This window comes from Protopterus annectens, chromosome 3.part0 (genome assembly GCF_019279795.1).
Source record: "Protopterus annectens isolate FY-2018-M chromosome 3.part0, PAN1.0, whole genome shotgun sequence".
Classification (NCBI taxonomy): Eukaryota; Metazoa; Chordata; order Ceratodontiformes; family Protopteridae; genus Protopterus; species Protopterus annectens.
The window spans coordinates 242,316,294-242,331,131 of NC_056731.1; the positions used below are offsets into that span (position 1 = coordinate 242,316,294).

At 40.6% G+C, this 14,838-nt stretch overlaps 1 protein-coding gene across 1 annotated transcript in view; it reads left to right on the forward strand.

Moving 5' to 3' along the window:
* SNX13 (sorting nexin 13) overlaps nt 1-13,096 on the forward strand; it is a 1,298,295-nt gene extending 1,285,199 nt beyond the window's left edge. Inside the window, 1 exon segment of the mRNA XM_044065560.1 lies at nt 10,563-13,096. Within this exon segment, the coding sequence (XP_043921495.1) occupies nt 10,563-10,834 (272 nt within the window). The 3' untranslated portion in view covers nt 10,835-13,096.
* The last annotated feature ends 1,742 nt before the right edge of the window (nt 13,097-14,838 follow it).

The window sequence follows — 14,838 nt, forward strand, 5'->3', positions numbered from 1 at the left end:
TTTTACAACACCAGTTGCATTCATACTTGACTTTTTGGCTTTCCTTTTCTATTATAGAGCTAGTTATTCTGCTGTCAAAGTCCAGTTAGCAGCCATATCCAGTTTTCACTTTGGTATTGATTCCTTATCCCTTTCCTCTTCTAAGCTCTGTAAAACATTCCTTAAGGGGGCACTTTCTTACTACAGTTCCCAGTGAAAGATTCTACTCTTCCTTGGGATCTAACAATTATTTTGCAAGCCCTGGTCCACCCACCCTTTGAGCCTGCAGCTACTGTGGATTGGAAATTCTGTCCTGGAAAACTCTTTTCCTGGCAGCTATTACATCTGTCTGAACTCCAAGCCCTTTTGTCAAAATGTCCATATTTGATTTTTCACAAGGATAGTGTTACCCTGTGTACTAATCCTTTTATTTTTACCCAAGGTGGCTAAGGAAGGGAATGTTAATCAGTCCATAAATCTTCCAATATTTTTTTCCCAGTTATCAAAGCAAAGGTGAGAATATACTGTCCATTTGCTGCTGATCATAAACACCTTCATTTTTATTTACACAGAACTAAGCCCTTTAGGAAGTCTGTAAAGGTGTTTGTATCTTCTTCAGTGGCAAAAAGAGGTAGCTCTGTTACCAAAGTCTCACTAGCAAGGTGGTTGAAAGACTGTATTACCTTTATTTAGTCTTCTGAAAACATTCCTTTACCAGGACAAAATGAGGCCCACTCCACAAGGTACATGGCTGCTTCTCAGACTTTTTGTTCCAGAGTTTCAATTGAGTGCATTTACGCTGCCGCTACTTGGTCTAATCCCCACATATTTATTATGCATTACAAATTGGGCATCCTGTCCAGGAGAAGTGCTTTTGGCTCTATTGTTCTCCGGAAAATATCCTTCCATGAGGGCCACTCTGGATCTTAGTAGCTGGGGACTCTGTCCCACAGGTTAATGAAATGAAAAGGACAACATCAGATAAAGAAGTTATGTTCTTACCATAACGTTCCATCTGTGTTGTCCATTTTCATTTCAGTTAAACTTCTCACCCACCCCTTTCCAAATCTGTGGGAAGCCTGGTTGAATATTCAAAGGAATTTCTATTCCTTATGTTGAGCTGCTGCTGTTTAGTTTATAGAGTTGTGTATTTTCACTAGTGTAAATATGTTTGTGCTGTGCCTTTTCTGGCAAACTCGATCTGAGGCAAGTTGGGGAGCGGGGCATTATGGGTATAACGGAGGAGCTCAAGTCAGGAAGCTCAAGCAGTAAAAAAAAAAAAGCGGTCAGTCAGGTAATGGAAATGAAGATGGACAACATAGATGAAACGTTATGTTAAGCATATAAGTGTTTTTTTTTTTTTTTAATACCTGCTTTCATCTTTTATATCCACAGTTTTTGCCTATAAATGTTTCAACAGTGCTTCCAAGGTGGTGGTTTTGAGTTTCACCTCATTCGTGACCCACTTCTAATCAACCTGCTGGTCGCACTGACAAAGCAAGACTGCTTTCAATTAATTCTATTATGTTATATGATCCTTTAATATAGTCCAGTAAATTAGTATTAATATTGTGCAGCTCTGACATTATTGGCACAAATCTCTTCTCTTCCATGCTGCCTACTGTCATTTTATTCAACAGATTCTCAGTGTTACTTTGAGGATGGTTCACCTTAGCCCATGATTCTGCCTTACGTCATAGTAGTTGCAAAGTGAAAGAATCACCATTTTGCTCTTTTTTGTCATATAAATAGAAAAAAAAAATAAACCACAACACAACTAGAGCCTCAAATAGAAGTCTATATTGATAGTTTCTGTCTTGTAGTATTAAAATTGCAGTTTTAATTTTCAAAGGAGCTGTGTTCAAACACTCCCCACCTGATGTCCTTCCTTGGATCACTGTTGCAGTAATCACTAAAGTAATACGACGTCTTAAGCAGTGATCACTAAAGTAATACGACGTCTGGTTAATGAACCAAAGCCAAAACCTTCCTGATGTACCATGTGACCTCTGGCTAAAAGTGTCAGAGTACATAAGTGGATGTATGTTTTTAAGATCCTCAGGCCACTGATCTCAATGCAGGATCTTTGCTCCTGTCAATCTGCACACCATGTTGTCATTGCCACTGTACTGCTGCCCAGACTTAGTGAGATATGTACCCCATTGGGGAACCTTCTTTTTTTCTGCTTGCTTTATTTACTTAACATGTAATGCTGAAGAAAAAGTAACAGAAAAAAAAAACATGTTTTTCCTACTTGGACATCTCAGGAGAAGGAATGATCTGATTTCTCGCAAAGCCTATATAAGGCCATTTTGTCTTTAAAGCCCCTTTCATTACTCACGACTTCTTCACACCCCACCCCGACACTTCTCTAAAGGGACAGTGAATCCTCGTCTGAGGAGAAGGAAGACTCTGATTCAGATTTGCATTTCTTAGCAAACTCCCCTCAGATTCATTCTCCTGGCCAGTTTGCTTCAAATGATGAAGACACGTCCTCTAAGAGAAAATTCCTCAGGTTTTCTGTTTTTATCATTGCAGCTTCACTTTTCAGTTGTGTGCTTTCACTTTGATCTATCTGCTGTTCCCATGGTCTTCATAAAGTGCCTCACACCAGTCATTGCCTTTTGCAGAACTCTAGAGATACACATTTTTCTGTGCATGGACAACCTTTTCATTCAGGCCTCCTCCCAGGACACACACTAATTACATCTCTGCTTCACTGTATTACTTCTAGAAAGACTCTATGTCCTTCTATTCATATGCTGCAGTATTCTTAACATGAGGGAGTCTGCCTCTGGCTGACTCATACTTCTGGCCAATATACAAAAGTCTATCACTGCTGTGAGGTACATGCGACGTCGCACGGAATCCAAAATGTACATTGGTCATAAGTGATGTTGGGTATAAAATGGACGTCAGCACATACCAGACCTAAGAACCTATGTAGTGATGGGCTCCAGTTGTCGTTCATCAGACAAGTTGCGAACCTTGGTTCAGATAAGTACCGCATGTCATTCAGACATGCCACTTCTGACACGATGTCATTCGACCGGTCAGGATAAAACAGACGAACGGTTGTGAGTTCAGTTCAAGCAACTTTATTACATGCAAACACGTCAGGATTGAGGCTTAGTAACTTAAACTAAGTAAATTTATAAACAGACTGACTACTGTACTCATACATGTTAACACTCTGTTCACTCAAAATGGCACTGCTGCCTGCACATGCTCTCTATTTATACACACGTGCCCTCACTTTGAAATGTTTCTTAAAGTCACAACATACCATCTGTTTTACACCCCACTGGGGTTTTTTCATTGCAATCTTTGGCTGCGTGATATGTTTTGTTTTGGTTACATGTCAGCTAGGAAGAGAAAGTGTCAGTGTGGAAGGCAGACTCCACATAAGGACTGTCACGACTCTTGTTTATTTTGCCTAGCCCCAAATCATGACCATACTACCTGTGCTATTTGTAAGGCCTTTGTACTCAAGACCCTATGAAGTCACTTAGCTTTTCTCAACTTTTACCTTGAAAATCAGCATCTTAAGCATCTTGCACGTGACATGAATGCTACATCGGGTCCTTCAGCTGAGCCGCAAGCTAAGAAGGCCAAGAAGCCTAGGCCTGATTTATCCACTGCTCCCTCTATTACGGACGTCTCTTCCGAGGCCAGTGTTGACCCAGAGACCATTCCTGAGTCGGTAGATACGCCTTTGATGGGCATCAGTGTGGAGGCTGTGAAGGACTCTACCAGGATGTCCTCAAGGGAGATGCAGGCATCCAACTCGGGTGTTGGGGGGGGACCATGGCTCGTTGTGACTGAGGGCCCGTGTGGTATTACCCAGATCATAGTGCAAGATGATGTTCCTACCGTCATTGTGGAGTGCAGGCCGACATTTGGCCCATCCACTTTCCACCATATAGAGGCTCCCAAAAAAAGATAAAAATTAAGACAAAACATGTTTCTCCATCCCCTCAGGAACAGCCTCCGGATTGGCAGGCCTTCTCCCAAGGCCTGTTCAATGCCTTTATGGCTTTAAGGCAGTCTTCAGCTTTTTCTCTCTCTCCCTTCTTCTTCCATTCCTTCCTCTACTCCTCAAAAGAGGATTTCTGCGGAGTTTTCCTCAGATGATGAGGAATCCTCAGGGGATGAATCTTTGGCTTATTCAGCCCAAATTTCCTACCCTTTGGGTTGTGCCTTCCCAGAAGAGGAATCTAATAGCACTGATTCTCTGGGGGAGGATATCTCATTTGTGGAAATGATTCTTAAGATGAGGCAGTTTTTCAAGTGGGATTGTTGTCGGGCATCAGACATCCTAAAAAGGTACTGTGACCTGCTACAGATGGACTCTCCTTCCCTATCTGCCATACCTCCTGTTTTGCCAGGATTCCTAGATGCCTTTGCTGCTTCTAAGTGCCCAGATTCTCAACCTTCAGCACCCAAAAGGTGAAATTAATTTCATAAAGTGGTGGAGAACTCCAAATTCCTATTTAAATGTCCGTCTGCAGACCCTGCTATCATTTCAGTTTCTGCAGACAAAGCATCCAAGATGCTACTTTCCACTTGTCTGCTCCCGTCAGATAAGGAGGAGCAAGGTCATGGAGAGAATAGGAAAAAAAGGTTTATTCTAAAGCTACCCTGGCCTTTAGGGCCATTAACTATCAGACCATATGGCCAAGTACTCTTTGGTTGTTCTTTCAGACATTGGCAAACTATTATCTGAGCTTCCTCACTCTCCCACTAAGGCTAAGCTTTTCTCCATCCTTAACTCCTCAGCTCAGGTTACATGGCATTCCATAAAGTGTAGCTATGATGTTGTGCAGGAGTCAGCTAGAGCGGCTGCATCTGGGTCAGTCCTGAGGAGGTATTTTTGGCTCAGGCTGCAACCTTTGCTGATGACATTAAGGGAATAATCATGAATGGCCCCCTGGCTGCAGAACTTTTCAAATCACTTCAAGAGAAGAACAAAGAGCTGCAAGACCTGAAGCATATGTTTGTTTCCCTGGTGCCCAGGTTCCAAAGAAACTACTCTACCAAGGCCACCATTGTTAGAAAGTCTGTAAGGCCCCAATCTTCCAAAGGTAAGAGGGATTCCAGGAAATAGTTTTCCTCTAAATCCACCTCTTCTACTGCCACACAGAAACAGCCCCTTCAGGCTAAGCCAGGTAGTGTCTGACTACCCACCTCCTGAGCCATCAACACCTGTGTCCCTTCACCTCTTTCTTTCTCTCCCTGCTTGGAAACAGGTAACTGAGGACTCTTGGGTCTTATCCATCATCATGCAAGGGTACTTTACGGTGTGGAAGACTCCTCCCCCATTCAGGGGTATTTCACAACCTCCAAAAGACCAACTAGAACTCTTTCCCCAGGTCATTTCCAACCTCCTTTCCCAAGGCACTCTTCAGGTGATGCTGTCCTCCCAAGTAGGAAAAGGGTTCTACTCCAGGATGTTTCTGGTACCCAGGAAGGATGGTCCTTGGAGATCTGTTCTAGACCTTTCCCATCTAAATACCTTTCTGAATGTTCCCTCCTTTCATATGTTAACCTTACCTACCCTTCTTCCTCTTATCCTTCCACAGGCCTTCATGGTGTCACTGGACATCAAGGATGCTTATTTTCATATTCCCATTCATCAGTGATTCAGGAAGTTTCTTCGCTTTTCTATTCTGTGCCTTGCTCTTTGGATTCTCTATGGCCCTGAGGGTGCTCACGAAATGCTTAGCTCCTGCCATAGCCTTTTGCAGGCTACAGGGCGTACAGATCTTTCCATAACTAGACCTTCTCTTCCAGGCTCAGACCTTCTCTTCCAGGCTCAGACTTCAGACATCCTTCAGGAGTGCCTCTCCTTCACAGTGTCACTGTTAGAGAGTCTAGGGTTCACAGTCAATTACCAGAAATATTCTCTGGTTCCTTCCCAAGATCGCATCTTTCTTGGCTGCAGGATCCAGTCAGACAGGATGTTGGCTTCCTTACCCCCAGAAAAGATCCTGTCCCTCACCTCCTACTTCCAGGACCTCTTGCTCCCACAATCCCTGACTGCCAGGGAGTTTCTTCGCCTCCTGGGGTTTATGGCTTCCACAGTTCACATGCTCCCCTTAGCCAAGTTGCACATGAGGAAATTCTAGTGGTTTTTGAGAGCAGTATGGGTACAACACTCCCACCCTCTGGAGTTTATCCCACTCCTGCCTTGCCTGAAAAAGGAATTGCACTGGTGGATCCAACAGGTGGCAAAGAGTCCCGGTTTACCTTTACAGCCACCCCCTTCCACTCAGGAGCTCTACACGGATGCGTCAGCCATGAGATGGTGAGCAGCTCTGGACTCATGGAGGGTCAGAGTTGTCTTGTCTCCAGCCCAGAAGAGGGAGCACATCAATATGAAGGAGATGAGGGCCCTGATCTTTCCCCTATAAAATCTTTAACGCTTGTCTTTCCTGGGGGAGGGTTAAGATGGCTTACAGACAATATCACTGTTCTCCAGTATGTCAGCAAAGAGGGATGGACAAAGTCCTACCTCCTGTGCAGACTGGCCTTGCAAGCCTGGGAATTAGCTGTCCAGAGTCAACTTTCCCTCCAGGTGGTTTCCCTCGACTCAGAACTTGATGGCAGACCCACCGAACAGGTCCATGACTCAATCCCACAAATGGATGCTACACAGGGATGTGCTTCTGGACATGGTCCATCAATGGGGTATACCTCAGGTAGATCTGTTTGCCTCGGCCATGATCAGGCAACTTCCCAAGGTTTGTGCCAGGGTCCCAGATCCCTTGTCATGGAAGGTGGATGCCCTATCTTTCTCTTGGAAGGAGATGTTTCTGTGTGCATTCCCCCCTCTCACTACTTCAGAGGTCCTTTTGAAAATCCAACAGGAGCAACCAAAAATCTTGCTGGTGACTCCCTTTTTGCCAAGACAGCATTGGTTCCCCTTTCATCTGCATTTAGCAAAGGGCAGTCACCACAAATTACCCCACAAAATGGACCTACTCACACAGGACAAGGGAACTTTAGTTCATCCACAGATGTCAACCCTACAACTGACTCTGTGGGTGATTGGGTTTTGATTCCCTTCAGGCATCCTTTTTTTCTGAGTATGTGCTACAAGTTCTGCAGAAAGCCAGAAAGACCCACAATTACAAAATCCTGTGTTTCCAAATGGAAAAGGTTTTCCATCTGGTGTCTTAAAAATGATTTACAACCATTGTAAGTGGATGTTCAGTGGTCCTGTCCTACCTGTGTGAATTACTAAAGAGTGGGCTGTCATACTGCTCGGTAAAAGCTCATCTGTCTGCTCTCTCTGTATGTCTGCCTATGTCTCCCCCTTTATTTTTCAGGTTGGAGGTTAAACTCTTCTTGAAAGGCATCCTTCACATCAAACAACCAAGGAAGCCACTTTCCCCTCCTTGGGATCTCAACTTTATCATAAGAAAACTTACTCTGGCCCCTTTTAAGCCAGGAAGTTCTGCTTCCCTGCAGCACTGCTCTTGGAAAACAGTCCTTCTCTTGGCCATTACTTCTGCACAAAGGGTATCTTTGTTACAAGCTCTCATGTCCTCTTCCCCGTCACAGTTTTCCACTGAGATAGGGTTTCCCTACGCACTAACCCCTTCCTTATGCTCAAGGTGGTTAATGAGTTCTCTCTCACAGTCCATCAATCTTCTAACCTTTTTCCCTTCTCCTCAATCTTCTATGGAGACGATCCTACATACTGTAGATGTGTACAGGCAACTCAAATATTATTAGGATCAAACTAAACCAATTTGGAAATCTGACTGCCTGTTTGTTTCCTATCACCCAAAGGCCCTGGGCCAGCCTGTTTTCAAGTGGACTATTTCCACTTGGATTTTAAAAAAACTATTTCCTTCTGTTATGTGGCTTACGGAACAAATCTACCCTCAACTATTAGGGCACATTCCACTAGAGCAGTATCTTCCTCTGGTACCTTCTTTAAAGGCCTGGACACTTCCTCTGTCCTGGAAGCAGCTACTTGGTCTTCTGTTCATACTTTCACGAAACATTATAAACTTGATGGTATTTCCGGGTCCAGAGCTATTCTGCATGGATTTGTGGAGAATGTTTGTGTTCCTCTGCCCAATTCTTCTGCATGAGCTTTGGTACTGTCCCTCATGTTATGAATACAAGGACATAGAATGGTTGTGTAACCATAGATGTTCTGCTCTATTGCTGCAATATTACCCCCCCCCCTTCACCCTGATGCTTACCTGTCTGCTGGTGGCATGTTTTCTTCACCTTAGATCAGGCTGGTGCTTCTGGTGGCATCCAGTTCTGAGGTGGTCTTGTAAGTGCTGCTGTCCAGTTTCATACCTCTCATACGTTTTGAATTCTGTGCGATATCGCCCGTACATCACAGTAGTAGCGGTAGATTTTTGTAAACTGGTTGGATGTATGAGTCAGCCGGAGGTGGACTCCCTCATGTTATGAATACTGCAGTATATGAAGAAGGACATCTATGGTTATGGTATGATTTCATACAACTATTCTTTTCCAGTGTCTATGTCAAGAAAAAGAAAACAGAAATAATGAATCCTAGGAATTCAAAAAAGATGAATTAAGTTTGCTAGTTTTTCTTCGGAAAATTCATGATGAATTTGTTAACCTTCTCTCTCTTAGTAAACCTGTAAAACACACACTAGATAGAAGTTTGCCAACAAGTGTAGATCTACAAAGCTTACTCTTCATAAAGTTATTGTTTCAGTTTATTCAATGTAAGTAAAGCATCTAATTCAGAAAGTATCACAAAGGTATCAAGATTTTGTCTTCTGAGTTAATAGACTATCGTCTTGCAAATCACTATGAAGATTGCACATATTATGCCCATTATTAAGACAAAGGTAAGTCAAATTTAATTGAAAACTGTAGCCCAGTACACCATGTAAGTAGTACTGCCAATCTAATGTAACATTTTGCTTAATTTCTTCTGTAAGTAGATGTTAGCGAGCTGTATATTTTAGATTCCATTGAAGATGGTTGTATTAAGAATGAAATCCATCATCACAAATGTCAGTATATCATTTTTTTTGTGTGTTTTTGGTTATCAAAGCCCTTGAGCTAAAGTTCCCAATGAACATTGTCTTTTGATTTATTTACTGTTCATATTTTGATTTGGATTATACAAGTGCTTTGTAATCTGGATATACAATTGGCTTACTAGTCAACGAGTAATATTTAAATATAATGTCGTAAGTATTGAGTACTATACAGTGGTGCGCCACAAGGTTGCATTCTGTGTCTAGCTGTTTTCTTCTCTGATGTATGGCATACAAAATATGCCAGTAGTTTGAAAGTAGTGGGCAACTTCATTTTTAACATCAATACCATTAACCTTTTGCAAAATAATTCAAATAGTGTTGTTAACTGACCTAAAGAGAATACAATTAATTTCAGTATTACACAATGTAGGGTCAAGAATTTATGGTGTGCTAAGTTAACATTTATTTACCATTTAGGTAGACATTCCTTGGTTAAAAGTTAAACTTATCCTGACTTGAGTATAGATTGATGAAAACTGAATATAGAAAAGGAGGTGGCTAGAATTGCTTTAAAGGGATATATGTTGACAAGTTCTATAGGTTTGTAGTTTGTGTATTCAGAACAAGACAGGTATCTCAAGATCTTATATTGACTCTGGTCACCCTCTTCCAAACTTTCATTAAAATATTGTAAACAATATGGAAAAAATAGAGAGAATACTTTAGGGTTTTTGTACATATTCCTATGCTTCAAGATTGAGACCATCTGTGTCTGTATTCCTTGAGATGCTGAAGACTTAAAGGTGATCTTAACTTTGGTTTATCATTCATTAAATGAAACTTCCCCGGGTGTGCCTTGGTATTTGGTTTTATTCGGATCCTTGCAATATAAAAGAAATTTTTAGAATGTGGATGGTTTACATTAATAATATGATACTGTATAGCAAAGCACTGGATTCAGCTTTGTTCAGAACACTGTGCTGAAGCCTTACATTTTTACCAGGTGACCATATTGGTGGGCAGTAAATATTAGTAAAGGAATTTTGGTCCAGTGAAGACTTTTTTTTCAGATATGCCATAATTGTATGTATATATTATGTTCTGCTTTCTGCTGTAATAAATACAGTAGCATATTATAATGTGTAAAAGTGGCTGTTACTGGCTTCTTTGCCCGTTTCTTAAATGTGGCAAACTTGGATGTATTAAGTTTCAGGTTGGTCCGATGTAAACAAATTTAGCAGAACTAGCTCAGGCTTTCCCATCTTAGTTGTCCACTAGTCCAGTTTATTCTGATGCTTGCCAAGATTCTGTACAGTTGTTATGGATATTGCTGCAAGAGTCCACTCAAAACCAAGTATTGTTATAGAAAGTGTTCACTTTAGTAGTAGACCCCCAGAGGACAGGCAATTTGCTATAGTACAAATGTCCTTCCTTATTCCCCCATTGTATGTGGAACTTGTAATTCTGCCATTCTGCGGATCATGTTTTACAGTTCTAGAATTTCAACCAGCACCCAAGTACATCTCTGCCTAGAAATGAGTATTGACAGAATGTTCTGAGCTTAAAGTAAATTGTTCAATATTTTTTCTTTTACAGATGAATTGAAACATATAATTGGTGCGGAAACAACAAGAAAGGGGATTCTGAGAGTATTTGAAATGTTTCAGCACAACCAGTTAAACAGAAGACTGATTTATGTCTTTTTAGAAGGCTTTTTGGAAACCCTTTTCCCCCAGTACAAATTTCATGAGCTTTTTATTAAACTGCATTCAAGATCTGAACGGATTCAAAAATACAAACAGCTAAAGTCTACACAAGCTCTTTCCTTGCAAAAAGGTGACACTCCAAACTTCTACACTCCTCATTAAGAATATTGTGTTTTTGTCCAGGACTAAATGCTGCTTGGGCAGATTCTCTGAGAGGCTTCAGACTCATCGTTTTTCTACACCAGCCTCTTACCGTCGCACTTTTGGAACACTGTCATTCTAGAGAAGACCTGTGATTCTACTCACATCCGCCCTTCAACACAACCACTATTGTGATGAGCTTGTGTGTCTTTGTTCAGTTTCTAGCAAATATTTGTCCACCATTAAGCAAAGAAAATTCAAGTGTATGTTTTCTGTATAGCTTAATTTAAGCTTGAAGAATAGGATGGATTCTGAGTGGAAAATCCTTGAATTGCCTCCAGTGGAAAGAAACAAGGGGTCACATTTGCTAAGGGCAAGATTTAAGCACAATTATAGAAACTTAATGACGGTTTCAAGAGTTTATTGAAATGTAGTGATCAGAGGGTTGTGCATTTCTGGATACAAGTGTGGTTCGTCTGTGTGTCTGCTTGAGTGTGTTTATAGAGTATGTATGAATGTGTGGTTTGTGAACATGTGCTTTCTTCACCTTTTTTGGAGGAGGAAAGATGGTTAAATTTCTTAAATGAAAGACCTTGTAGGTCTGGAAAATCATTTCTGAACAAGATAAGTGGCAGGAAACTAGATATTTGGGTCAACAGTCTTGGTTAAAAGAAAATATAGCGTGTCTGACAGTGACCTTTTTCTGTGTGCTGTGGTCCCTGAAAATACAGAGTCTGGCCTACTACCTGTGCTTCACATAGTTTGAGAAGCAGTGCAAGTTTCTGAGCCAGGGCTTAAGTGGAATATGGGATCGTCAGGTGCTTTCTTCTGGAATGTTAGATGAAAGCTTTACATTCCAACAAATCAGTTTTACCCACTCTTTACTGAATGTAATTTTTAATTTTTTTCTCATATTCATCCATGTTGACTTGCCTTGCAAATTTACTGCATTGATGTGAACCATTTTTAACATGTTACAACTACCTTTATTAAAATGTAGTTGCATACAGCAAAAATATAGGTTACCATATTTGACTTTTAAATGAAGGTATTCTGTTATGTAGCCTAATTCACTAATTTTAGTGCTAGTGTGAAATGAACAGAATATGTTATCAGTGAAAATGGTATAAATATATACAGTGTGTGTTGTTGCCAGTAGATTGAAGTGCAAACTATTCTCTGATCTTGGCAGAAAGAAGGTAGGCCAAAGTGTAAGTAGTTCTCAGCGTCACTATGGTGGGAGTAGAAAACTGAAGTGCTGACTACTGAGTAAGGCGCAGTATTGGCAACCTAAATATTCATTTATAGTTATACTTCCTGTATTTTTTTAAACAGGACAACTGCTGTACTACTGATTTTTGTTAAAAGTACCAATGTTGGGTCTCTTATGGTAAACATATACATTTGCCTGCAACTCTGGTTCTAGGATGCATTTCATCCTGACATTCTGTAGCAAGGTTAGGTAATGCATATCCACAGTACATGTTTATTAGTGGCAGAAACTGTTTACTTTGAAAATGTCTGTTCACTCAGTGTGATATATGTTGTGCTGGGACAGTATCTGGGGTAGGATAGGCAGTAGACACTTTGGCATAAATAGGACAGACATGTTTAGAGTCAAAGCACTTTTAAATAAAACATGATGTCATTGTAAAACATGCTGTTGTGTGTGCGGCAGAATGCAAATCTAACCACTTTTATGACTGAAGAACTACTCTGCTGTTAGGGCTTCACCTAGAAGTGGGCACTTTTCAACAGATTAGTCTTTTCTTCACAAATGCTTCCCAGAAAACATGCATACTTTTTTGTTTATCTTTTGCATTCAGCACTTTAGAGCTAATACTTTGTGTAGCTCGTTTTAGCTTTTTTATTAACACCAAAGCACTAACTTTGTAGTGAATAAGGCCTACTCTGCATTATTGTATATATGTTCATTTAAAAATGTTGATTTTATTTGATTGTAGAGCAGGGCTGTAGAGCAACATATTGTGCTTTTAAATGGTTTATGTTTTCCCATTTTAGTTTCTAATAGTACCATCAAGTTTACTACCATAATCTTTAGGGGTTACTGACTCAAATGTTAGTTTTGATTGTATAATAGCTTGTTACTAATGTGGTCGAATGCCATCAACAGAAATCATTTCAGGGCTGTCAGAGACAGTAAATGTGCCATTTTCAAATAAAAATGCACTTCATTTTAGCCTTAAACATTCTCTTTTGAGTATAAAAACATTGTTTTTGTATTAGACTTTTAATAGGTGTGTGTGTGTGTGTGTGTGTGTGTGTGTGTGTGTGTGTGTGTGTGTGTGTGTGTGTGTGTGTGTGTGTGTGTGTGTGTGTGTGTTTGAATATGTATGCCACACATACACAAACACTTTATTTTAGCAAAATCTTTCTTAGTTTATTTTTCGTTAGCTGTTTGGTCAGTGAATGTCTAGCTGCATTGTTTTGGCAAACAGGTCTTAACCACTATCAAAGTTCACCTTTCCGTATGACTATCCAGGCTGGACGTTTAGACCATGTGAATGAGAGACTTAGAGCCTTTTCTTGTAAGGAGATGACCGCAACTACTGGAGTTAACGTGGAGGTTGTAGTCTGTCATGTAAGTAGTGGAACACCCCCCCCCCCCCATGTTATTTTTTTGTGCTCTTTGAATAGGTTTTCTAGTGTAAACATTTTTCTCTTTTACTTTATTGGCAGTGGAGCCGAGTTTGGGGGTGATAATGACAGAGTTGTCTTCTTTTATCGTAGCACTTGGGGAAAAGCCTGTAACCAGTGCAGCAACTGTTTCTCTTGGTTGATCTCTGCATTGCTGTATGAGTGGGTGTCCTCTGGTTTTCTGTAGAGGTTGTACTGTATTAGCATTGAGCAAACATCATACTCAGCCTGAGAGTCTTTTTCAGAACTGTTTGGACTGGTAGAACTGAGCCTGTCTTTATTCCTGTTCTTTCGTTAATTAGCCAGCTGTCATATTTTTAGGGAGTGATCAAGCATCACTAACGGTCTCTTGGCTTGATCAGACAGCCTAGATGTGATACTGCAAGTCAATTTTTGGTCTGCTTGTAGTAATCTATTTAGAGTCCCAGGCTGATGGCATTTCAAGTATTTTTCTTGTATGTATCAGAGTTGAATTCCAACACTTGTGTTTAGTTTGTGATCTTGTAGGTATCTAGGGTGTAAATCTCTCTCTTCAGTCTCCACATCAGACATAGAAAACCACAATTATCTGCTTTTACCTTTCAAATACAGCATGCTGTTAATGACTCTTTGGGTTCCTCCTTGACAAGTAGGGAGGACCCCTCTGTGCACTGTTGCAAAGCAGTTTTCTTCTTCCTGGGGGAGGCTCCTTACAGGCAACTTACCCTAATGATGTAGACAACCCAACAAAAGCTGCTTCTTAATTACCCATCATTTCTTTTCTGCCTCTTAGGTAGATCAAGTGTGTTCTCATATTTTGAAAACTTATTTTGAGGTTTTATCAGTGATTTGCAAAGCAGGTACTTTTCTCATGCCTGAAGTTCCTCTCTTCTTGAGACTAATAGTGTATTAGTGCCAAAGCTTTATAATTCCTTGAATATTGGTGAGGTTTCTGCACCAAAGATCCTTAAGTGTGTAATGAGATTTCTTGAGGATGGTGCAGTTATCCAAACTCGCTGTCAGCTCTTTCGTGACCATCTTTGGTGCAATGTCTACTTTTATTGCCATTCTGATTGGAGAGGTTACACTGCCATTCTGTTTTCAGACATATTTTACATTTTATTACCATTATCATGTAGCCAATCAGCCAGTTCAGTAAAGAAAATCACTGCAGGGGGGTGAGGTCAGTCCTGTTTACCCCTCTGATGAAGGAGTTAATTTAAAAATGGCAATACAGCCCACTGCGTGGATGCAAGAGCATTGCTCCAGTGGAGAAAAAATGGTTACATAAACTCTGAACACTTTGTTTAATTTGAAAGCCATTTAAATCATTTTCATTTTAGTAAATATGTAGAGAGCTGTAAAATGTATTTAGATACTCAGAACAG